General features: G+C 40.1%; 1 protein-coding gene across 1 annotated transcript; it reads right to left on the reverse strand.

Annotated features, from left to right (window-relative positions):
• Positions 1-10,119: 10,119 nt before the first annotated feature.
• On the reverse strand, positions 10,120-25,302 carry LOC128085508 (acyl-CoA (8-3)-desaturase-like). Its single transcript, XM_052693048.1, has 12 exons — positions 22,384-25,302; positions 19,902-20,012; positions 19,128-19,325; positions 18,295-18,396; positions 17,982-18,110; positions 16,167-16,224; positions 15,661-15,737; positions 14,564-14,661; positions 13,960-14,056; positions 13,559-13,638; positions 13,232-13,357; positions 10,120-13,135 (listed from the first exon to the last, which is right to left on the reverse strand). Exons 1-12 carry the CDS (start codon positions 22,600-22,602, stop codon positions 13,084-13,086), a joined length of 1,347 nt encoding a protein of 448 aa, XP_052549008.1. The 5' UTR covers positions 22,603-25,302; the 3' UTR covers positions 10,120-13,083.
• Positions 25,303-25,946: the final 644 nt, after the last annotated feature.

Raw genomic sequence — 25,946 nt, forward strand, 5'->3', positions numbered from 1 at the left:
GAGGGCACCTGGGCTGTCCAGTCTGAAGGTGACCTCCCTGCTCTCTGCAGCTCCTGAGGAGGGGACACAGAGAGAGGTGCCAGGCTCTGCTGCTGGGAACTGATGGCAGAATGGAATCATCCAAAGCGCACAGGGGAGGGTCAGGCTGAACATCAGGAAACATTTCTTCCTCATGGGGCAGCTCAAATGCTGGACAGGCTTCCTAGTGAGGTGGTGGTGCCTCACGTCCAGTGTTCAAGAAACATTTGGGCAATTATCTCACTTACACACTTTAACTTTTGATTATCCCTGATGTGATCAGGTGGTTGGACTTGGTGATCTTTGCAGGTTTCTTCCAACTGAACTATTCTATTCAATTCTCTCTTATTTTTATGGTCACAACATTTTATATTCTCAGCAGTGCAAAATCACATTCTACCTTTGCCCTGGCTGAACAACACTGTCTGGAATTGAGAGTTTCCTGAATGATAACTGAAGCCTGGAAGTCCAAGGATATGCAAGCTATGTTGTGAAAACAGCTCTTCTAGCCTCAGCAGCAAACACAGAGGAATTCTTACAAAAGAAAACAAAAAAACTCATCTATTTCTAGAAGTAAGTGCATGACATTACCACAAGGAGGCAAACTGGCATTATTTTTCCTGAAGCTTTCTCTTGGTACAAAATGGATCCATAGCATTCCGAATTACTCCATTCACAAAAACAGATAATACATTTAGAAAAATCTCTCCTGTGGAATTCATGTTGGGGTCATCCACATATTCCAATGCTTCAACAAGTAAAAAGGTTATGTGAACATTCAACAAAGTCATGACTTAGTCCATCTTAGAAGAAAGATAAAGAAGAGGAAGTGGTCTACAATGTATGTAATAACCTCATAACTAAATACCTCACTCAAAGCTATGTCTCCCCACTTTTCAATTAATTCCTTTCAACACTGAAAACCTAAGTCCTTTGCACTCTAGCAAGACTGTCATTGTGCAACAAAAACGTATCAAGACTGAAAATTGAGTACCAATTGAGTACAGCATGCTGTAGATCATCAATTAAATATTTAATCCAATGGAAAGAGCATAATCAGTCCTGACGAATGTACCATGATACATTTTATCACTTAGGAAACAAAGATGATTCACAGCAATAAGCCATGTCCATCTTTGTGTTATCTGCAGCAAACCTATGCAACTAAATATACTCAAGTAAAATGATGTGAACTCTACTCTGACCTTCTCAATTCTTGCCACATTCTGACCAAATTCTTGAAGATCTCTCAACTTCCTTCCATTATTTTCTTCCTGTACCAATCCATTTGAAACTCAGACAACTCTTCCTGAACAAAAGAGATTACAGATTTCTATTTTAGTATGTACATGAGCTAGAGACCTGGAGCACTCAGGTTTTGCTTCCATTTTCAGATGGGAATAATGCCAAAGGTGTCATACAGTGACCAAAAGAAGCCAGGTTGAGCCCTCTTCTCTAATTAGTTCAAATATTCGTCTCTGAAGTTCTCTAACCTGTTTCACATCTCTACGGCAATTTGCTTTCACAACAGGTCCAATGGCACAAGAAATTCAAACTCAGTTCCCTTTTCCAGCACAGTCTTATAGAAGAAGATGATTCAGCTAATATGTAGTCAAGTCTTTTGACGCAGACGTCAAGACTTCTATAATCTCCTATAATGGAGATTATATAATGAAGCATTTTCCCAAAAGGATTGTGAAGATCAATACGTGAAAAAGAGATATGGAGTGTTCAGGTACTGCTGTCAGGGAATTACACAAAACTATGAATTACTGCTTAATTTTTCTCTTTACCTGTAGAGTTCTTACGTTTAAAAATATTCGTATATTGAGAAATCAAAGTCTGTACTCTTAAGTACAAAACAGAGTAACAGTTTTCTGCTTTACTTTTACTATACTCAATACTGATTTAATTGAGCTAATCATCCTCATAAATGAGAATGTCAGACTGCCTTCCATGAAAGTGACAATTGTATGTTGGTGTCTGATTAGAGGAAACCTCTGATTGTCCTGCTACAGGTTTTACTTAAAAATCCATGCAACCTTGCTCTGTACCAAGGGTAGCTGTACCAGTGAGAAACAAAAGAAATTAAATCACTGTCAGCAGACCAGAGCAAGAAGAGCTCAAGACATACTCCACTTCATTCAACTAAACAGTAACAGCACGCTCATGGAAGAAAATGAAATACCCTAAATAAACAAGGCCAGAACACATCAAACTTTCTTTTAAGAAGAGTAGAGGGAAAAGGAAATAACAAGATCCCTGATGTGGATACAGAAAAGTTATGCCACTACAGACCAAGGAAGCGTAACTGAGGGAACCAATCAATCAAGAAGAACCCTAGTGAGAAACAAGGAACTACTTCAGCAGTAGAAACGAGTCTTTCTCTCTCCTTTTGCAAAAAGCAAGTGTGTGGAGAACTTTTCAATCTGGATGAAGATGTCAGCATAAGAGGGCTGCAGTGGATGTTGACTAAAGCCTGAATGGCATCATGACTTAAGGAAAAGTTCTTGCATAGCTCCTGGAAGAGCCAGCTGCTTAGATTTGTTGCCATTCTCTCTGCTACTCTTGGCATATTTTTAATAGAATTGCAAGAAATTAGCTGAGATCTCTGCTGCACATAAGACTCCAGGTGTACTTGTAAGAAATAACAGATTTTCATAGAGAAGAACAGTTAACAGAAACAGTCTGACTGCTTGAATCCTGTCAGTATAGTTGATATCCCATCATTATTTACATCAAATCAACTTACAGTGAGAAAAAAAGGTCATCAAAATACCAAGACTAACAACTGACAAGAGTAGCCCAGAGGTAAATCCATCCATAGGATGTCATTAGCAAGAAATGAAGGTGGCAAGATAATTTACACAGATTGTATTTATAGCCACTATATAACTGACTTGGGCCATTCAGATTTTGAACTGGTAAGCGTAGCAAGGGTACAAATTAACAATCCACACAGAAAAATGGAATGGTTAAAATAAAAAGACAGTTTTTTAGTGACAAAATATTTTTGAATACTTTATAAGTAGCTTAAATGAGAAACTTATGCCCATGATACTGAGAATTGAAAGGATTCAAGCAACATAAAAGAGCTGAGATTTTTCATCTCAGAGACAGGTTCATTGGTCCTTCAGAGAGAACACATTTTATAAGGTTGGTCAAACCATTCATCAAAATAAAAGGAACAAATTATCTGAGTAACTGAGAAGTACTTTTTCTAATATATTATTACAACATTGCTGAATTTCATCTCATTCCAGAGAGCAAAGAGGGCAAAATAGAAGCACATACTGCTTCTAATTAGAACCAAGCTTCAAATTCCCACCGTTGGCGAGCTGATGGCTCCAACAAGAAGTGCTGTGGTCTAAAGGTGAGACAAGGAGACAAGAGAAGAAAAGGAGCAAGACTTGACTTAGAAGAGAGGTGCAGAATTAGAAATGAATGGTAAGCTGAGATAAGGCTTTGATCACAATGAGTACAAGTCCTAACAGAAGTAAGTCAGCTTATAACGACGGATAAAGTGCAACTTTAAAAGCTTTCTCATAGGGTATCTTCATCAAGAGATAGGCCTCAGCAAACACTGCTGTTTCCTCGTGTGGTATAATCTCAGTAACATCATCTTGTAACAAAGAATAAAAGTTGATGATGTAGCAAATGAGTTTATATGTGAAAAAACGTTAATCTTCAAAAAAGTTGCTAGAAACATAACAAAACAACTAAGCCAGTTGACAAAACCCAATGAGCTTCCCAGTTTTAGAAAACCTCATCATAACTCCTGCAAAACCTGAGCTAACCATGAGGCTCCGTGCTTTATTAGCCCTAGGCACTGTGGATAAAAAAAAAAGTGCACTCAGATCTCAGTTGCAACAGTGTATCAAACCAGATGTAATCATTAGGGATCAACAGATATTTCAGTATGTTGAAATCTTGGCTGTTAGCTCCCGCACTAATGTCATTACAAACAGCTGATGCTTGTAGAATGATACATAAACTCTCCAATATATTATAACATTCAATTACTGGATTAAAAAAAAAAAAGGTACATTAGAATGTTGTATGGAAATGCTAGAAGTTAAAGAAGAGCAACTGTTCAGCGCTAATGAAATCAGCCTCTGTATTTTAAGGTCATTACTATGGTATGCCACCAGTAAAGCAAAACTTCACTGCAAGATTGAAGATGCAAAGCTACCACTGCAAGATTCAGATCTCCGTTTTCATTGTGCAGCATTGTAGTGCTTCACTGCACCATGTTTAATACCCAAAGCAGCTAGAGCTGCAGAAAAGAGAAATTTCAGCCATGGTTGAGGTTAGCCTTCAGCTACTAGTCATTAGAAATGTTTTTTTTTTCATAACCCCAATCAAAAACTTATACATTGATCAGATTTTCTGTTTATCCTCTAGTATTTCTTCTACTATTACACGTGCTACTAGTTCTGTCCTTAATATAACTTACTTATTAAACAGAGACAACAACCTGTTAATGCTGTCAGAACAGAGTAATGTTACATTCTGAGTGAGCCATGGTAGGAAAGGCAGGATTTTATCTGACTATTGCTAACAGAACACCAGACAAGAGGGAATGAATGGTCTCAAATTGCACCAGGATGGATATTAGGAAAAAATTCTTTTCTGAAAGAGTGGTTGGGCACTGGAATGGGCTGCCCAGGGAGGTGGCAGAGTCATCATCCCTCAGGATCCATGGAGGTGTGGTACCGAGGGATGTGTTTTAGTGGGCAGTATTGGTGGTAGGTGAACAGCTGGACCAGATGACCTTAGAGGTTTTTTCCAATCTTGGTGATTCTATGATTCTACAGCAGCCAGAACCGCTACTCAGTTCGGTAAATGGAGGCCTAAACCAGATAACTGAACTCAAGACTAAGCACAGTAATGATCTCAAAGTTCAAATAACATTGAGACCAAGGAAGGAAACAGTAGGCCATGGCTCAGTTTTGCGAGACTAAGATGGTTGTTATGCAGGCGTCAGTTTGCCAAACCACAGCTTTTCCTGTTTGGTTCAGTTTTATTTAAAGCATTGCTGATGATGCAAAGAAGCGACTACAGGGGTCACGAAAGCCAAGAAAAGTAAAAATGAAGCAGAAGTGAAAAATTAATTGAATGAGTAGCAACTCAGGGACTCAAGGGGCAATTACTTACGTAAAGTGGGGTTATAAGGCCAAGTGGAATAAAAGCAGGGAGAATGAAGACAATTGCTCGACAGGACTGGGGATCTACGTATTTCAAGGAACTGCAGCAGCTGGCATTTCTCCACCCAACTAATGACTATGTGGCCATGATATCCATTGGCGTTGCTGAGCATATGCTGCTTTGCCTAGCAGTATTCTGATCCTGGGCATTTACCGTGTGCATTAGGCTAATGATAATTGCTGTGGACTCCTGAATTTTGTACAACCCTGCTTGCAAATATCCCTGCACAGCAAATAAAATTCATATATAATGCTTAGGCTTACTAAGTACAGGTATTGCTAGACAATGTAAAATTCCCCAACCTAATGCAAAACCCGTGAGGCTCAGATGTCAGCAACGGACCTGCATGCTTCCAATCCACCAACTTTATTTCCTGTGTTATGCAATATATCTCAGACACAACTAATTGAAAGTCGAGTACTTCTGTGTAGCTCTAAGGATTAAGCAGCAGAAACTTAAATCGAATTTAATTAGAAGCTTTTTGTCTTTCATTTTTATTTCACAGATCTAAAACAAGTACCCAGTACACTTACTTTATCATAACACAAGTTTAAACCTGCCAGGAGGCAAATAGTAAGGTCAGCCCACATTGTTACAAAACCAGCAGACCAAAGAAAGCTGTAAAAGATGCTGCACATATCCTTTCTTTTTTTGCTGTAATGCTGCTTACAACTTCGAAGTATTTTGTCTTGCTTTTACCAACAGTGTCGTCATTACTACTAAACAGGAAACAAATACTAATAAACTAATTTGTAGTATATTAGGCTGGAAAGTGAAAAATTAATAAATCATGCACAGTTCAAAATACAAGACAGGCTCCCTTTATTATTATTATTTTTAATACATACACCAGCTTCATCCTAGCCCTTTTCACTCTCATCCACTCTTGTAAAAAAAAAAAAAAAAAAAAAAAAAAAAAAAAACAAACAAACAAACAAACATCATAACTCACTGTTAATTCAAGTTTCCCTGAGATTTGAGTATAGAACAAGACAACTTCCTCTGAGGACTGAGAGGGTAACTTGTTTTCTCTTAGGCACAGCCAGACTCCAAGTTATGATCATTGTATTTTCTCTGGTCAATAAGAGTTTGATCTGCAGATGGCCAGACTGACAAGTCCTTGTAACTGAGAATCCAAGAAATTCTGTGTAACAGTAAGCTATAGTAAGAGACACAACTTGAAAAAACCAACATGCTACACTCATTGCTAACATTTTGTGTCATAATAAATCCTTAATTATAATCACAGTCTTATGGCCAGCCCTCATTCTGCCAAGCATCCCTAAACAACCTGCCTGTCTTTCGCAGTGCTGGGTGACAGCATGGCTGAGCAGAACCAAATATATCTTCAAGAACTGTGAGAGGGACACGGCCTTCCCTCCTTCCCATCTCTCAAGAGAAGTATGGCTCTAAGATGCTACAACAGAATATATTCTGCTCCTCTCTCTGCCATGACCTTCATAAAAGCATCCAAGAGAGAAAGAAAAAGGCAGCATTAGCTCATCCCTTAAAGGAAAAGTACCATCTTATGCTGTTCTGGCACAACAGAATATTTTAACAGGAATTCACCCTTTAAGTAAATTTTTTTATGCACAACTTTGTGCAGGGAATGACAGAGGGAGAAAGCTCTCCAAAGAGAAAGAAACACAATTTACAATCTTTAAACAATTACACACAAGTGATGGAAGACTGACTTTTACCTCACTAGCTGCCAGCCATCACAGCTTCTAACAGAAGGTTTATTTAGTTCTTGTTGTTTTTTCAAAGTTGGGAAGGACAGTCAAAAGAAGTGAATTAATATATAAGGATCAGAAAACATCTTAAGAATCTCTCTTCATTTTCACACACCCACAGCTTGCAGCTTTATTCATAGGGTTAGGAAGCTTACATCATTCCATGGATTGAGCAAATATTGTATGCTGCAACATCAAACTTGTAGCTCATGTGCCACAGCTGACATTTAAAGCTATTAAATGAGCATTTTTATGATCGGTACATGTCTGCTTTCCTTTGCTCATTCATGTGCGTGGCTGATCTGTAGCAGCATTTCTGATTCAGTAAATTGGAGCTTCATAATGGTGTGCTGAAATACTACATAAGACATACCAGCAGGCTCCAATGTAAGGAAAGATGCAACATTCTGTAATTGGTTAACTCTGCTCATCCTGGCAAAACAGGGATAAAAGAAGGAATCTTAGTTTGAAATCACTTTTTTTTTTTTTTTTTTTTAAATGAGCTATCTCTCCAGGTAAGCTGCTACTCTGATATTGTAGCTAAGAATGTGCATTCCCTCAACACGTGGGAAGGAAAAATTATGCAGAAACAAAGGATTAATTATTTTTTCATATATATTACCATTGTGATTTTTTTTTTCCTAGTGGTGTGCATAACTCTAGTGCCCATTTCAATAAATGTTGAAAAATATAAGAAATCCTCCCTCAGCTTTACAAGGACCCACAGCCTATTCACATCTATTGTAACCAGACAGAGTTGCTCAGGCTATTTTATAATTCAAGACAAACAGAAGCAAGACTAGCACTCATTATTGTGAGATTTCAAAGGTCCTAATCAGTCAGTGGGAGTGGAATGAGTAACTTCTGAAAGATACCCTTTAAATCAGTGTTAATAACAGTCTAATTTGCCAGAACTGCTATTAGTTTCTTTCCCAATTGTTAAGTCACTACACAGTCTGTGCATGTCCTACATGATCCCAAGTTACCTGACTGACGTATACACATGTAGGGCAAAGCTGCACCACATTTACTTTAGAACTGGGAATCTAAATTAAATTTCTAGAGAATATATTCAATGGATTAAAAGTTTAAACAGCTAAGAACATGTAATGATCACAGAAAGACCTCCTTTAACTACACGATCACTGCAAAACCTGAAGGAAACACTCAAAATCAGTACAGCAAGGGTAAAGCTGTACATTATGCTTGATATTAAGTAGTACTGAGAGATAAAGGCACGTAAAATAATCTATCACACAACAAGCTGTAAAATATTTACACTTAAATGCAAAGTTGCTAGTAGAACTGCCATAGGAAAACATCTACATTTATTAGATAGACTTTTCAGAGTGCCTAGTACAACCTAGTACAAACGCCTTTGCAGACAGCCCTAAAGATACAGGTAATTGAAGCTTTAACCTGTCTGTAGACACTGATATAACAGGTTGTATGCCCATGTAATCAAGACCCAGTTTCATACTGACTGGCGTACAGCTGGCATGCACAGCGTTAGTTACAAAAAAACGATATTATGAGTCACAGGGAAAATTACAGTTGCACAGATTTCTGAGTGTGGCAAGCCTTGTAGAGTATACAGGCTTATTTGCATAATTAGCTTGTGCTTACACAACGTTCTCCTTACTGTGCTGGCTTAAAACTGCATGTATCAGCACATCATTATTTATTGGCACCAGAAGGGCAGCAGTTAAACAGGCCCTGTCGCTGCCGCACAGAGCAGAGCTCAGCGCTGCCCTCCGCTCCCTGTGAGGAGCTGCTGTGAGGCCTCCCCTCAGCTCCTCTGCTCTGGGCTGAGCACACCAGGCACCTCAGCCGCTCCTCACACCTTGCCCTGCAGACCTTTCACCGCCTTCATAGCCCTGCTCTGGATGCCCTCTGACAGTTTTATGTCCTTCTGGCACTGTGGCACTCACGTGGCATGCAGTGCTGGAGGCGAGGCCGTGCAGAGCAGAGCGGGACAAGCCCTCCCCTCACCCAGCGGCAGTGCTGGGCCTGGCGCATCCCCTTTGGCAGCCTGGGCACGCTGCTGGCGCACATCGACTTGCCACCAGCCAGAACAACAGAGCCCTTTCTGTGGGGCTGCTCTCCAGCCTCTCACCCCCTGCATCAGTGAACGCTGTCTCTTAATGCAGCTCAAAAATGGGGATGGAAGTTATCTGAGACACCTTAAATGAGAGGCCACCTGCCACTCTTGAATTCAATTTTGCACCCATAGTACAGCCTCCATAGAGAGAGGAACGTGTTGCTATCCAATCTTAGGTGGTAAGAATAGTGGTGGCTTGAATCATTGCTGCTACAGAAAGAACTGAATCTAGACAATCGTACTGCCATAGCAACTGTGTGTTGGTGTACTGACACAACCATTACGTTATGAAAAAGTGAAGAAATACCTCTTCCATCTCCCTTTTAGAAAGGAAATAAACATAAACCTTCTCTGAAAAGCACAGTCCAGCCAGTATGTCAAGTTTGTTACAAGCATACCTATGGATCAGACTTCTTGGGCAACACGGCAGACAGGAAAAACTAAGATCCACCCTCAAATGGATGATAAGAGGAAAATTGCTGAGGCAGATCTCTACATGCACAGAAGTGTAACTCAGCAATTGAAGAGCGTTGGAATAACAGCAGAACACACCTACTGAGCCAGGTGTAGTCAACACCTTAAGAAAAGATACTTCAGGTGGCAAGCTGAAATATATTCACCTGTGTCATCAGATTTATTGCAGAGATTGTCTATTTCTTGTTGATTGCCCCATAACGGATATTAATTCTATTTTGTGACTTCTTTCATAAAGAAGTTGTCTTCCAGCCAATTATTTAAGAATTTATGAAATAACACTGAACAATACCCACAATTTTTTGCAAGACTGGGGGGGAGAAGAGAGGAATCAGTGAACAAGTCTTACACAGGAATAATTTAATAATAATTTAATAATCTTTGTTGGAAAGAGTGCAGGGTTTTTGATTATGTTTATGTCTCTAAAGTATCCGTTCTCTCCAAAGTTTTCATTATTCAGAAAGGCATGCCTTGAAACAAGCCTTTTTCTTTAGCAACAGGCTGAGTAACTGAATTGAATGTACATACAATGACAAGCTTAAGGCAAATGAATTTTGAGAACACAAACACAGTTGGTAGACAAACTGGACAATAACAAGGCTTTTAATTCCCTTTTTTTCAAATAAAATTAAACTTTGAATTCCTGTGAGAATAGAGACATCGGGTTGCTGTTTAATAGGAAGCACAGTGCATGCTCTGCACAACACTGCATTCACGCAAGTAGAACTCAATTCTGAACAACTGATGACACTTTTCTTTTGCTTTGCAGTTCTTGCTGCCTTCCTTACTGTTAGGGCCCTCCGAAGCTTGGCACTTGTTGACTGTGTCACAGGGCGGCCATTTGTGCCACCCTGTGAGGGAAAGGACCCTCTGACACCTATGGTAAGCTGACAATTTTGGTGTACCTGTGTAGAAAAAAACACTACTAACAGAATCTTAGTATAAACTCCTAAAGAAAGCAATATTATGTGAACAGTTTCCCTGATTTCCTTCTTTCTTCCATGCATTCCTGATTATACATGTTGTCTTTTAGGGAGCATTACTGTTGCTAAGAGCTCTAATGCCAACTAAAGTGGCTTGCTAACCTCTCATCAAGGGTTACACCAAACCCTTGAAGTTTCTGAACCATGTTAGAACAAGACAAAGGTAAATCAGTTTCATGTATGTTAATAACCTTTACGAAACAGATAAAGAGGTAAATCAATATTCACATAGAGCAGCACACTGTTAGATCAGCTAAAGAGGCAAAAACATCTTGATTTAAATGAGGTTGCAAAAAACTGACTGAATAAATTACTACAGTCAAACAAATAGAATGCTGGCTAAATGGGACAAAGAATCAGATTGATTCATGAGGCTGACATCAGAAAGAACTACTTTGTGTTAGTCTTGTCTTCAGGGAATTTCAGCAGAAATCCAGATCTAATCACCACAGCTTTCATGTCCCATTGGTTAAAAAATAAAAAATAGTAAAAACATCACCAGAATCCTTAATACCAGAACAATAGTGCAGGTAATGAAACACTTGCATTCATCTTAAGAAAGTACTACCACTTAAATACTCCTTATAAAAATATTTCTACTCCTGCACGAAGTTGTGGCTAACTGACCTTTGAGTTGGGAGCACAGAATTATTTTAGATTGTAGTAGTTAGAAAAGGCTTTCAAAGCACATTCTAACTAGCTTTTGAACAACAGTGCTTTTTAATCATAACCTTTTTCAACGATATGTATCAGCAATTATTGGGAAATAACCAAAATAATATTACTAGGCCTGCACATACACACATAAGTTATAAATAAAGCCAATGTTCTTAAAACAGAATAATTAATAAAATTAAAAAAGCAAGAAGAAAATTAAGTCCAAAATTCTTCTTAGGATCTTTACCTTATGAATTTGATAATATTTGTTACTTGGAAGAGGACTGCTGTTGTCTGAAATTTGTAATGCCTGTAATTTAATCATCAGTGGGTTGCAGATATGTCTGGTTGTCCACAATAATTTTTCCCTTTAAGGTCTTCCCCTTTTTCCTTCCCTGAGCGGTTTGCCCACTGAAAGCCAAGGGCATAGAATTCTGGGTGTGAATGGCAGAGGAAAATAATCACTTTTCTTCCACTTGGTCTTTGCTTTTATGGGCAAATTGTATACTCAGCACTGCAGACTACATTCATAGTTTCAGGACATTTAGGTGAATATAATACAATTCAGGTTTTGCTAGTAAGGCTCAACTGTATCCTACTGAACTAAATTTGTTATGATTCATACTAGAAAATGTTATAATTAAATCAAGATCAGCCACATTAATCAGAGGTCATATACTCTTCCTAAGGAGACCTACTATACCTTGTAGTCATTATGCTTTCCGCTAGAAGCAGCTTTGCAGAACCCTAAGTATGGAGGGGCTAGGTCCTTCCCCTTCCTCTTGGAGGGGCCAAACAGCTTACAGGTACAAAACCTGTAAGAGTTAGTTCTTTGGGATGCTGAAATGGAGGAAAAAAAAACTGTAAAGGCCAGAGAGGACTGCATGGAATTACAGAATTAGGTATGATTTAATTGTTTTTCAGGATACAGGGATGGAGCCACAGATGTACTCAGTTACCTCATGGCTCATGTATGTAAATACTCATATGTCCTTGAAATCACTGGAAGGTATTTAGAGGGAAAATAATACGTGTAAAAGTCAATAAAAGTAATAGAACCCTATAAACCCTTGTGATCCGAACCCACCCCCCAGTGCCTACATTTCCAAGGCTCATTCAAAGTAGATCTACTGAAGCTAAGAATTTTAAAGCTAATCTAACATCAGCAAAGACACATAACACATCAAATCAGAAAGCTAATCAGACAGTACACAATAAAATATATATATTTATACATATAAATTATACATACTATACAGACTTTTTGGACCATATTCAAATTAGGTCTTAGAGAAGTAAAATGGAGCATCCAGTTATCTACTTCCCCATGCATTTCACGAACAGCACCAGTTATAACACTTCAGTTAACTAGTAAGAGAAAGTGGTGCACATACGATCACTAGACACGACAACATACTGCAGGCCATCTTGTTCTTTGCATACTTACCAATCTTGGAATATCCCATGAAGATCCTCCCATCCTAATGTGTTCTGACTTCCTGCAGTCTGCTTTATCTAATTCCATTTTCACTGAGCCATTAAGCCAAAAATGCTAAGAATTGCCATTTAAACTTTCCCCATAATAAAGGAGTTGAGGTGTTTTATGCCCCACCTACACAGTGAATTGATCCAGCTGATTCAAGAGCTACGACTCCCAAATTTAAAGACCCAGTTTGTCATGGCTCTGAATACTGAGTTTGAGAGCAGCAAAAAATAGAGATATCGTGGTTCAGAACAATGAAAAAAAAATATCTTTAATCCACTTCCCCACCCATCATTCTTACTGCAATTAGCTTCACCCAGTTCCCAAGTTCCTATGTCAGAAGCCACAAACACTCTGCTGATCTGTGCTGATTCTTTGCAGCAGCGGTTGTCTGGCGAAGAAATTCCCTTCAAGAGCTGCCAGCATCTATCCATGCAGATAGGCTTCAAGCCAGTGTTCCCCTGACTCTTTCAGTGAGCTGCAAGAACAGAAAGTTAAAACATCATTTATGAGGAGACACTATTCAGCTCCCATTAAAGAAAGAGTGCTTCTACATATCTTAATTGATACTTACTTCAAAATATCTACAAAAGCTCTGAGTAAAGTCTTGCTTTTATACTCAATGCCGTGCTTATCACAAAGGGCTTTCACCAAAGGAGCTGCTTTCCAGTAGTTGTGTCGAGGCATTGTGGGGAAAAGGCTGCAGAATTCAATGATACACAGTTATTGAAAGGCTTGGCTTGCAAAATGCCCTGTACCCATTGTTCAAATTATTTCCCAATCATCCCCCAGAATGAGAGCAAAAGATCTTCTGATGAATGTAGTTTTATTTGAGATAACACAGTCTTTCTCACTTCTAAGTGCCCATTATTATCACACTTCTCCCCATAGTCATACTCACTGGTGCTCAATTTGGAAGTTCAAGTGCCCGGTGAACCAGTCATTGAAAAAAGACTGGTTCACATTACATGTTGCATGAAGCTGGGAGGAAAAAAGACAATGATTTAGATTTTATTTTTCTGGAAGTCTAGATAATTACACCTTAACAATCATCTTTGTCTAGCATAAAAGACAACTTTTAGTGTCAGAGATTATTGCCTTAATTGACCTGAAGAATTAAGCAAAGTCTAGCTTAAAATGGATTCTTGGAATAGAGGTCAATTTGGCTAGACTTTGCCTTAGGAAGAATAGTTTTTTTCACTGATGTGCACGCAGGCCTGACTGATACTATGGGATGACAGGACCATAGTGTATAACTGAGAACTGCAGGCCCATGGCTTCCAGAAGAAAGAGGATTCTCACCTGAGTAGATACCCAGTCATTGTTCTTGTCATAATCAATGTGCATTGGAATGTGGTTCATCTGCGAGACCCAAATAAACCATGTACTCTCTAGGTACCTGACCAGATAAACATAGAAACACACTTAATGTATCTAATTGCATCCAAACTTGCCATTAAAGCAGACGTTTTGACATCTGGCACAAAAAAAGAGCTGTGCAGGGAGTAGGGGCTGAGAGCTTTTCAGTGGCAGTTACCAAGACTCAAAAAAGTAATGGTCTTAAAATATCTATCTATCTACCCAGCCTCTTGTAAGACTTATCTTACAGAGCACACCTGTAAAATTCAGCATTTTCTATTCCATTCCTTTGCCTCTTAAATTTTGGGGGAATTGCCTCCTAACTTTCTTTTGAGCCACAAAATCTGTCATTGCAGAGGTCCTTGAGCAGCCTCCCTCCACCCCCAACTTGTAATGATTTTCTCGGCTCACTACTTATTCATGAGCAAACTTTAATTTTGTAAAGTCTGACCAGTATGAGTTGTACGACTATTTTAGTTATTTCCATTGACACTCGATATTGTTTACCAATCTTAGTCATGGGGACTTTGAGTACGCTGTGTGTTACCTGGACATCCAGTAGTACACCATGAAATTGTTAAATCCCATTAAAGGAATATACATGAGGCAGACTCGGATGTTGTAAGACACCACCAGTAACAGTTCCTGTTAAAAAAAAGAAAAAGAAGATGATGCCTTTTTTGAAGATATCCCTCATTTCCTCTTCTTCACATTATTTCAGCATAATAGATGTTCTTCCTATGATCTCTTACTTATCAAGTGTGAGCTCCATGCAATCATTCAGCCTCCTGTGTGTATCCCTGAAATATTCTCAGAGCACTAACTTTAAAATCATTAACTAAACATATGTAATCCCACTCTGTCTAGGTCACTTACTTTTCTGTTAGCTTTTATCTACCTACTGTGATGTTAAAAGTCATCTCCTGACAAATTCACTCTGGACTTGTTGAGATAAGCATTCCTACTGCAGCAGCCTAAAAAAACCCTTTTTTATTCCAAACATCATAGTCACCTTGGTTGAAATTTGACATAGCCACCTGGAAGTGCTAGGGGTCAGCCTTAGTAGGCAGCTAAGCACTACACAGCTCCTTGCTCACTTCCCCATCCCTGGGAGATGGGAGAAGAGGAAAGGAAGAGTAAAAGCAAGAAATTTTGTGGGTCGAGATATAAACTGCGTAATAACTGGACATGGAAGACGGAAAAAAAAATACACAGTGAAGCAAGAGATGCAAAAGCAATCACTCACCTCCTCCCACAGGTTGAAGTAGACTGATGTCCAGCCAGTTCCCAAGCAAAAGATGACTAATCTCCCTAAATCTCTTTTTTCCCCTTTTTATTGCTGAGCATGACATTTTATGGCATGAATAGCTCTTTGGTTAGTTTGGGACATCTGCCTGGTTGCATCCCCTCCTCTCACACTCTTGCACTAATCACTGACAGAAGGCAGAGTGAGAAACAGAGGTCTTGATGCTGCACAGAAGCTGTTTAGCTATAGCTAAAAGTGTGGTGACAGCACTGGTTTACTCACACATCTAAAACAGCACTGTATGAGCTGCCATGAGGAAAATTAACTCCAACCTATCCACAGACAGTACAAGTGGTTACATTTTTGAAAGATTTCTAGACAGTGTAATCGGTGCTTACCAACCACTTTTTCTTCCTGATTGCAAAGTAGAATATGGACAGCTGGAAGAAGGGTATAAGTGCAAGTGGGGCCAATACTGCAGGAAAGAATGAAAACAGAGAGATGTTTATAACTTTGCTGCAATATAAATCTTTCAGAAATATTCTCCTCTGCAGTGAAAGGAAAGCTTGCTGGTTTCCACTTGCAGTAGCTTTCATGTGCCCACATAATCTGTTCATTTCACTTCAGCACCCTTCATTTCTTTCCCATTTAATTTTCTTTCCCATCCCTTACACCTGAATAACACTTATGTTGTTACCAACCATCAAGTAGTAGGGGAAGTTCCTCCTCACGTGAAGAAATGTCCCTAATTTTAGAGATTTTAGGATCTCCCTAGTGTTGTGATTGTCTCTGAAGCTGTGATTTCAATGGGAAAAATCTTTAAACCTACTACTTTGGGAAGGAGATGAAGTTGGAGTTCTGTGGCGATGTACCTACAGCATTATAGGAAAGCAGAGATACTCACAGCTGAAATACTTATGCTGATAATTGTAAGGCATGAACTTCTTCTTCTTTTTTCCAAGCTGAAAAATAAAACAAAGAACACTGTAATGATCTAGTTGGAGAACTGAGATCCTTCATAAATGTTTATTCTTATCTAATGAACACATCAAGAACTACCTATTAAATCTCTTTAATCCAAAAGCAGGCACTGAAGGTCTGAAGCAGTGGAAAGAAATATCTTATTTGAGCCTCCGTATCAAGATATCAATATGTGTTGATGCCAGAACACAACAGTTTCTGTGGAGAGTTCCAAAACTCATAGTAGGGTACAGAAATACACAAAAATAACAAAAAAAAACCAAAAGGCATTTGAATTTTGCAGGGGAAGATTCCAGTGGTAGCAATGAGATTCAGTGTAATCATGTTCAGACATTCACCACAGAATGCTTAAATCATCTGTGCTTGGGGAGGAAGAGGTTATTCAGGTGAAGAGTGAAAACTGAGACAGGAAACAGTGGGTGATGAATGCAGGATGTGTCTGCTGAGAAAACTGCGCCTAAATTTCTGTATCAGATGAGCTATGGGCTGAAGACATCCAACAAAATGAAACCACTGAAATGCTTTCTGCCCATCCACAGTGCATCTGACTCATTTCTGTTAAAAGATAGACTCTAGATACTGCACTACTGCTCAAGTTGATGCTATCAGACATCTTTCAGAAGGTCACTGTCTAGATGCTCTCATGTTGCAGCTAACAGTTTGCTATTAATAAATACTTTGTATAAACTCTCTTCCCAAGAGTCTTCCTGAGACAGCAGAGCTGGAATTTTCCACATCCATTGTAAAGATTTCATTGCTTATTACCCTCTAATGGAGAGTGACGCATTATTTAAAGAGAATGCTTATCTAAGCAAGAGGTCATTTCTTCATTCCATGAGTAAACAGAATTGCTGATGAAAGAAAAGGCAGGAGATCTTACCTGCCTGAAACCTGAAATCCTGGGAAAGAGGGGGAGCAGTGATTACGGATTTATTTTTATGAGATTAAAAAGAGAAAAAAAAAAAGGGGGGGGGGGGATTAAGAACTAATTTATATGCTTGTGTTTTGTGCATATCAACTACACTGGTGCCGAAGGATTTAGGTGCCAAGCAGGTCCTACAACCAAAAGGACCCAGAGGGAACATCTGACTCAATATCTACAATATCACTAAAATCATCTAACACTAATCAAGTGGACTGACTCATTGTTTGGAAGGCCTTCGAGGTACTTACCCTGCTCTTCTAGCAACACAGAGAACTTAACTACTGATTTTAAGAGTTTGCGGCCTAAGCATCATGATAACCAGGCCCCAGGTTGGTACTTAAGTAAGATATCTTGAACTTGAACCTTAGTGAGAATGCATCCAGCAAGGATCTCCTCCTGGGAGCGTGGGAGTCAGAGCAATCTGACTGTGAGACTCTCAGATCAACCAACACTTTGGAAATTACAGAATCATAGAATTGTTTGATTTGGAAAGGACTCGTGAAGGCTGTCTAGTCCAACTCCCCTGCAAGGAACAGCAACACCTATAGCTAAATCAGGGTACTTGGGATCCCTGTCCAGCCTGACCTTGGAGGTCTCCAGGGATGGGGCATCCACCACCTCTCCGGGCAACCTGTTCCAGTGCCTCACTACCATTATTGTAATAAAACTTCTTATATCCAATCTAAATTTGTCCACTTTTAGTTTGAAACCATTTCCCCATTTTTCATACAAATTTAGGCAGAAAGACATAATTCAGGTTATTATACTTCAGTTCTGTCTTTTTTGCCAAAGGTCCTCTAGATCCATACCCACCTCTACAGAGAGTGTCTTTCCCAAGCTGAACAGGAGAGGGTGCATGTTGAGATCGGGGTCCTTGCGGAAGCAGTTGGGTTTGGCGTGGTGCTGATTGTGCAGATGATTCCACCAGCTGGCCGGTAAACCCTGCAGAAAAAGCCAAATACTGGGGATTTAAATAGAACTCCATCACTGATCATTATTGTCAACCTATCACTGACAACTGCACTATATTTTCCTCACGGGTAATGCTGTCTGAATGTAGAGTCACTCCCGTTCATTATTTAGTCCAGATTAGGCCCAGAGAATGTTCTCACAGTAAGGCAATTACCTTCAGGGTATTTATCACAATGATCTGCAGCAGATGGTTCCATTTAGGCTTCCTAAAGACAGAGCAGTGCCCCAGATCGTGTTGGAACCAGCCCATCTGGATCTAGAAGACAAAAGAATCGCCAGGGATTCAGAATCATAGCAGTGTTGTACTAATTTGCTCCCGGGAGTCTTCTTAGTACCATGGCATGAGATCATCTCCCTCAGATCTGGGGAAGAATTACATGCAGTGCTATCTGCTCAGTGCTGAGAACTTCCTTTCAGACCACTGCCTATTAAAGATGCTCAATGCCAGATATTGATTTTGTTGTACAGCAAAAAATCATTACAATGAGTTTGACTCTTAGAGCATATGAGTCTCTTGTTCCCATCAAAAGTATATATAATTTCCAAGTAACCATCTAGAAAGTGCAATAATTTCCAAATCCAGAGCTTCATTGCACTTCGCAGCAGAAAACTGTTCTGAATTAATGAGTGGGGTTGGCGCATGACAGACCAAACATCAGAGCCATCAGACAGTAAACAGAACTTGGAACCAGAAATGGAATTGAGAATGAGATGTTCCCTCTTCTGTCGGGGTGAGTGATTAGATCAGCCCATCTCATCTTATAAAGCTGCCTACTTAACCTCACAACACCACACCAGTCAGAGTGAAAAGGTTTTCAGCAAACCTAGGCTTGCTGAAAGCAATAAAAACTGCTTGTTGTCTTCAATCAGCTTATTAGATCTAAGAGGACATAGTAAGTCAGTGACTGGAAGATGAACACTTCATTGATCCTCTCCATGGGATGAAACAAACACGTCCACACAATTGAATTGTTGTCAGTGGTTTACCTGAGCAATGGTGAAGAATGCCATGCCAACAACGAAGGGCACTAATGATATCCCGAAGTACCAGACTGTCAGCCAGGATGCAGCATCCAGTACCAGGAGGTGAAGGAAAATCAGGGAGAAAAAGGTGGAATCTGGATTCAGAAGTCCCATCTTCTCAACAGTGCAGCGCAGCTCACGGAAGTCTTCTAAAAGTGATTTCTGTGGGTAAAAGAAGTATTAATGTGCTAGCTACTTTGACAATGCAATACAGCAGATCCAGAAATCCTGGAGTGGCCATGGAAACATTCACGTTCATGCTGGATGGGCTCTGAGCATCCTGATCCAGCTGTAGGTGTCCCTGTTCACTGCAGGGAATGTTGGACCAGATGGCCTTTAAGGGTCTCTTCCAACTCAGACGATTCCATGATTCTAAGTCAGTGGAGATACTTCATCAGTGGGGTGTCTTCACAAGAATGAGCGCAAGATCAGTAGATCTCAGCTTTGCTTTGACACTCGAAACAAGTTGCTGACGGACTGTGTCAGTGAGACATCACAATGGGAAGAACTGATCAGATACTGGTACTCTGGAGCCCATTCCTCACACCCAAGTATGGATCTAGCTTTTTTGGGACAGTGCTGTGTGTTTCCATGCATGACTATGGCAGCTACCTCCCCACCCAGCCTAGGGCACAATGTCAATTATATTGTCCCAGAAATTATATCTACCCCTCTTTTGTATTTCTCCTCCCATGCAGTACCCCAAGTCATGTCACAGTTAGTTTCTAGGACACTCACCTTTTTGTTAGACTCAAAGCTGGGTTGATCTGGTGCCAGTTCCCCAATCAGCAGAGACTTCAAGTATTTTTTCACCAGAGCCTTATCACTGTGAAATGCTACAAAGGCATCCTACAAATCAATACACAGACAAATGGGATAAGAAAGGTATACTGCTAAAGTACCAGATGGCCAAGTCTACATTTTCCCATATCATTGATATAATACATAATCCTGATTCCTTTTCTTTCCCAAAGACCTTCAGAGCTCTGTTCCTTCAGTTGTTCCTGTAGTGCTTTGCCATCAGCTGGAGCTTGGCCCAAGGAAGCTGGAGAAGTTTCAAGAAACTAGATGTCATATAAGTATCTGGGTGAGGCTGGTAATGAGTACGAAAGTGTTTGATGAAGAACTATTTGCAGAGGGAAACATTCTCTTTCATCTGTCTCTTTCAACACCATCCTTCCTTAGAAGGCTTCAGCCAGCAGCCCTGCCCTGTGGATGGGACCCAGGAGTAGGAAAACACATCAGTGAGGTGTCTCCTTGCCACACTTCGGAAAATACAATGATGTTGTTAAAACCCTGCCTTTATCACAGTAGTATCAATGGAAATAAACATATAAAGGGCTATCTAGCTTTCTCTTACAGTTGCCTGTTTTGAGATTAATTGACATTTTGGGCAACTGAGTAACACAAGTGACACAAACATATATGTTCAAGAACCAATCATAGTACCAGTTTCAAAAGGAAATATAAACTATGGGATAAAGAAAACAGAAAGCCCCAGATAAATCACAGCTCTTCTTCAACTTATCTCCTCAGTGGATTTCCCAGAGGGAAGGTGAAGAAGCTGGCCATGCTCGTTTATCTTCCAGAAAGAGTCAATATTGCAAAACCCTCAGTGTCTGACCAGTCACATCCACACAAATTTTCTCTCTGCAATAAACTGAGGTAATCTTTTATTCATGACACAAAAATTTCTGCACACACTTCCAGACAAGAAGAGGATTTTCCTTGTGCAGTTTGGCATTCCTCTTGAGTCTGACTTCAGAAAAGGCCCATCTCTGAGCACTTTACTCAAGTCAGAGAAAAGTGATGTTTTGAACAGATGAGATTTCTACAGACATCTCATGGCCCTTTGTCACAGGGAATAATTAGAAATTATGCCCAGATCCAGTGGTCTGGGGAAATCTTTCTGCTATGAGTCTGTGTTCTCTCTGCAACTACCTTACTTTACCACCTTACACGAGATTACTTTAAAGGACTATCATCTGCAATGGACCTTACTTCCCAAACTTGACAGGAGTGTAACATTCTGCAAAGAGTATTGTTTATGTTTGCAAAGTAATGCATATAGAGGAAGATAATTCTCACCATATCTTTAAAATGAGCTCTAGGTTGCTCAAGAGTGCTTGGAAAACATCTTGGACTTTAGGTTTGAGAAGAGAATGAAGGAGATCCAAAAGGGTTTTTTCCTTCACTTGAGAACACAAACTGAGGAACGGAAAGAACAGTCTACTTTCTGGAAGCCAGAAAATCTGTCATGACAAGAGTTAAACTTGGGTCCCCTCACTACACGTTTATATTGTAATCCTGGTCTTGCTTCTGAGAGTTCAGAAATTCAATATCAACCCTTAATAAATAATCTATGAAATCTGCTTAAAAATCATCATCTCTTTCAACGGTTAAAAAACTCAGTGAGATCCTCTAAATCAAAGATTTTTGCAAGTGTCTCTAGAACATCTACTTTCAGATGGACTGTTTGTAGAAAGTTTCCTCGTCTTCTGCAGCCAAATGTCATTCTGTTGATTTCTCAGTTGTTTTTCTTGTGTTTTATTCTTCTTAGAATTTTTGTTCAAGACCTTCTTTTCCATCACTCGTTCAAAATACAGTCCTTACCTTGGTTACTTTCTTTTCTTGCTCCACTGGCCCCAGAATTAATTCCTCTTTATCTCTGAACATTACCTCCTCCTTATTCATCCCCTTGTTCTATTTTTGATTATCCTTGGCTTCTATCATATCTGGAAGCGTTCAGACATTAAAACAGCAGTATGCACTGAGTGTACCACTTCCCAATCTCTTCCCTTTCACTGTACTGCAACAGAAAGACTTTGCAGATACTTGGAAGACAGCTTGTATGCATGTGCACTGTTTACATTTTAATGTAATGAACCTGAACAGAGCTTTATAATTTACATAGCAGTTAACTCTGATCTTGAGGGTAACCTGGAAGGTACTTTTACAAGCAGCACAGATACATCCACTACCTTATTGCAGAATCACAGAATGGCTCGGGTTGGAAGGAACCTCCAAGATCACTGAGCTCCAACCTCTGCTGTGAGCTGGTTGCCACCCACCAGATCAGGCTGCCCAGAGCCCCATCCAACCCAGCCTTCTCTGACTGAGCATGGTGTCAACCATTACAAGTGTTCTCCACTGGAGTCCAACCGTGTCCTCCTGTCCTGGCACTGGAACCACATTCCTCCACTCCATCCCTAGATCTTACCGTTGCATCTTGTCCGGCATAGTGGCCAATAACCCGGCTGCCTCCAGGGTGCCGTCTGGAAAAACTGCTGACGTCGTAAACGTTCCTGTCAATCACCAGCCACTGCTCCTTACTTGGGCCACGGCCGTTGTGGATTCGGATCTCGTCCCAAGTGAAAAGCTGTAGAAAGGTTGAAACAGGTTTCCTTTCCTTTACTGTGGAGCCAGTCTGTGGAGCCATCTGCACTTCTGGATGTGCATTCAGCACTGAGATTCACTCATGTCAGCCTCGCCGTGCTGCGTTCGGACAGATGAGCCATGTCAGCCTACCCGTTATACAGTCTGAGTCCCAACCACACCCTGTGCTTCCAGGGCTGGTTGACTCCCTTCGCACAAACACACCCTCTTCTTCCACGCTCACACCAGACTCCTTGACACACCCATGAGTAAATGCCCTGTTTCTTCTTGTCCTTTCTGAGTTGCCACTGGAAGGTCTGATTACTCAAGAGACCTGTAGGCTACTTCACTGAATACATATATACACGCACTGAAAGATTTAGGAAGATAACTTAGAATCTGCTATTCAATCAAATCAGATGGCAATGTGATGAAAGAACAATATATTAAGTGACCTTCGTAGAGCATTAGGAAATGGATAAAGCAAGCTGTTAGCCAGTTTCCATATTTGAATGAACATGGATCTTAGCCAGAAGAGAAATCTGAGGAACTGTGTTGGCTGTTCTACAGGTAATATTCTGTGATAATTGTAGAAAACTGAAGCACTTTTAGCATTCCGTAATGCTTGAGCATGTCATTAATCCTACACTTACCATACAGTATATCTCTGTAATGTCAAACAGAATCAAAATAAAAAACTGTAAGGCAACCTGTGCACTCAGCCAAAAGTTGCCCATAAATATGTTTGCTAGCATATCTCATTCAATTGTAATTCCTGCTAACAAAGCATGGAGCTTATGTCTACACAAACAGAGTGAAAACAGCAGAATGCTCCGAGGTCTGCAATCTCTCCATGATATATCTCAAATTCTTTCCGATTGAGTCACATCATTTTTGTGCCTGACCCAGAAAAAACAAAGCCCACAATATATGAAACACTGCCATCTTTCAAATCTGGTATTTTTTAATCTGAAATTACCATCCGTGGGTGCTTTTGAGGAAGGTAGAAGAATATGCAGCTATGGCATAGCCTGCCTCATCAGATTTTCATCCTATCCTTTTATAACATAACACTGAATTAAGTCCTGAATTATGAGCTTTCCCCTTTACTCCAAACTTTTTGTTTGCGTTTATTAATTTACTGCATTTGAAACCAGAAGTCATAGAATTGTAGAGTGGTTTGGATTGGAAGAGACCTTAAACATGGAGCTGTTGTTCACAAGCCTTTAATTCCTTACCATTGTGTGATCCATCACTCAAACTCATTTCTCTCCAGTTTAGAAACAAAGATGCTGTGCTAGACAGTGTCAAATACTTTGCACAGATCCAGCTAGATGATATCACTTGCTCTCCCCTTATCCACCACTGCTGTAACCCCGCCATAGAAAGCCACCAAACTTTTCAGGCATAATTTGCCTTTAGTGAAGTCATGCTGGCTCTCACCAATCACCTCTGTTCTCCGTGTGCCTTAGCACAGTTTCCAGGATGATCTGCTCTACGATCCCTGATCTGCTGGGCATAAAGTTGAGACAGATTGGCCTGTAGTTCCCCACATCTTACTTTCTTCCATTTAAAAAAATGTGGCTTATGCCACAATGTCTTAAATAGGATGGCAGCTTGATCCACCAGTTCCCTTAGGATTCATAGACACGTCTCATGGACTTGTGCACCTTCAAGTTCCTTAGATGGCCTCAACTGTGGTCTTCTACACTGGAGGGTTCTTCCTTCTTTCAGTCCTAGGCTTTCCTTTCTGCAGCTTGGGCAGCGTGGCTAGAGCATTGCTGGTGAAGAATGAGTCAAAAAAGTCATTAAGATGCTTAACTGAGACACCCCCGTTAATGTAACAGTTGGCCTAACCTCCCCCAGTATTGCTAAGACAGGCTGCTCCACAAAATGATTCTTCCCACCTTCTCTTTCTCACCTGACTCATAGTTTGGTCTGTACAGGAAGAAACAGTTACAGTTTACAGGTTCGAAGTAAAAAAACTATAAACTCGTTTCTGTTTGATAGTATCACTGCTGTCATGAATGTAGCCAAGCCGTGTTCTTGAGCAAGGTACTTTAGCAAGGTGAGGTCCAGTTTTGCCTGTGTACTCTCTCTCCCAGACAGACAGCGTGCAGAAGGCCCAGACAAGCATTGCTCGAAGGGATGATCTTCTGCATCAGAAGAAAGGCTTCATTTAGTGTATGTAGAATAACTTAACTTTGGAGATTTTCTGCTTAAGAAACTGGAAAGGAGTTCACAGGCTGTCTGTGCTAAAAGTGATTGTGAAGTTCTTCTTCTTACAGTTACCTTTCTTCATATACTCTGTGCAGTTCTCAGACTGCAAGCAGTGCCGAATGTGAAGTCTATTTTTGTCTTCCTTTATTTTCTGTAACAGTAGCACAAGAACCATTGGACATCACACACAGTAGACATCTGCCTCAGCCCTGCATGGAGCAGGCAGGCATTCTGGCTGACAGCTGTAAATGTTGCAATTCTAATGCTTCAATCACATAGCATCTTGCAAATTAATCACTCAGGCACATAACATCCATTTAAATATCCCGATGTGTAGCAATGCTTGAACCACCCTAGCTGAAAGAGAAATGGGACTATTGATATTCATTAAAAGGCAGTGATAAAAGAACGAGAGAAAAAAAATTACACTGTTCTGCCACATGGCATTTTGTAACTCTTTATCTTGGTCTAAGTAGAAGTGTCTCCACAGACATGTTTTTGTGTTCACATTCCGGAGATGTGTGTGGAGCAGTACATCATACAGACAGCCTGATCCACACTTGTAGTGGTGGTAAAATATGCAATAGTTGTTGTAAATGTGGGTTGTTGTTTTTTTAAGCACTTGCAAAAAAAAAAAAAAAAAAAAAAAAGTGAAGTTACTCTATGGCTGTCCATAAAACTTGCAAACCTAGCAGCTACCTGAAAAGAAACAGATGAGAATGGAGGTTTTGTTTCTGGTCCACAAGGAGATGGAGAACACAGAGCCAAGAAGATACTGGTGTTAACAAACATGGAATGTTTCAAACACATCCATTCCCCATCTGAAAGCAAAATCCCTTTGTCTGTGTTATCCAGGTCACAAAACACATTCCAGGGCTGCACAAAAAAGTCCAGATAGTGAAAGCCACAGCAGGCATGTTTACCCAGAGAAGCTATTGGGAAATCTGTTAAGGTGAATTTGCACCATAATGTTCTGCAATAACAGCCCACACACCTGCAAAATCTATATGGTACACAACTGGGAGCTTGTGCAGATGCACAGAGCTCTGTCTGTGACATCTCCTTGCAGAAGCACTTGACATAGTTATCCAGATCTCCAGAAATTCAGTGACTGCTGAACTGGCAGCTAGTACAACAATGTTTTTATCCAGTATATATCCAGTGTATATCCATCTATTTTCACTTAGT

The sequence above is a fragment of the Tympanuchus pallidicinctus genome, unplaced genomic scaffold (genome assembly GCF_026119805.1).
Source record: "Tympanuchus pallidicinctus isolate F22 unplaced genomic scaffold, pur_lepc_1.0 scaffold3, whole genome shotgun sequence".
Classification (NCBI taxonomy): domain Eukaryota; kingdom Metazoa; phylum Chordata; class Aves; order Galliformes; family Phasianidae; genus Tympanuchus; species Tympanuchus pallidicinctus.

What these genes read in the sequence shown, in the direction of transcription:
- LOC128085508 (XM_052693048.1), bottom strand. Translation starts at nt 22,602, where the DNA reads ATGGCTCCACAGACTGGCTCCACAGTAAAGGAAAGGAAACCTGTTTCA. An exon ending in TTGTGATAAATACCCTGAAG is followed by an intron (nt 18,111 to 18,294) that starts GTAATTGCCTTA and finishes CTTTTTCTGCAG; the next exon opens with GGTTTACCGGCCAGCTGGTG. An exon ending in ATGACTGGGTATCTACTCAG is followed by an intron (nt 13,639 to 13,959) that starts GTGAGAATCCTC and finishes TTTTCCTCCCAG; the next exon opens with CTTCATGCAACATGTAATGT.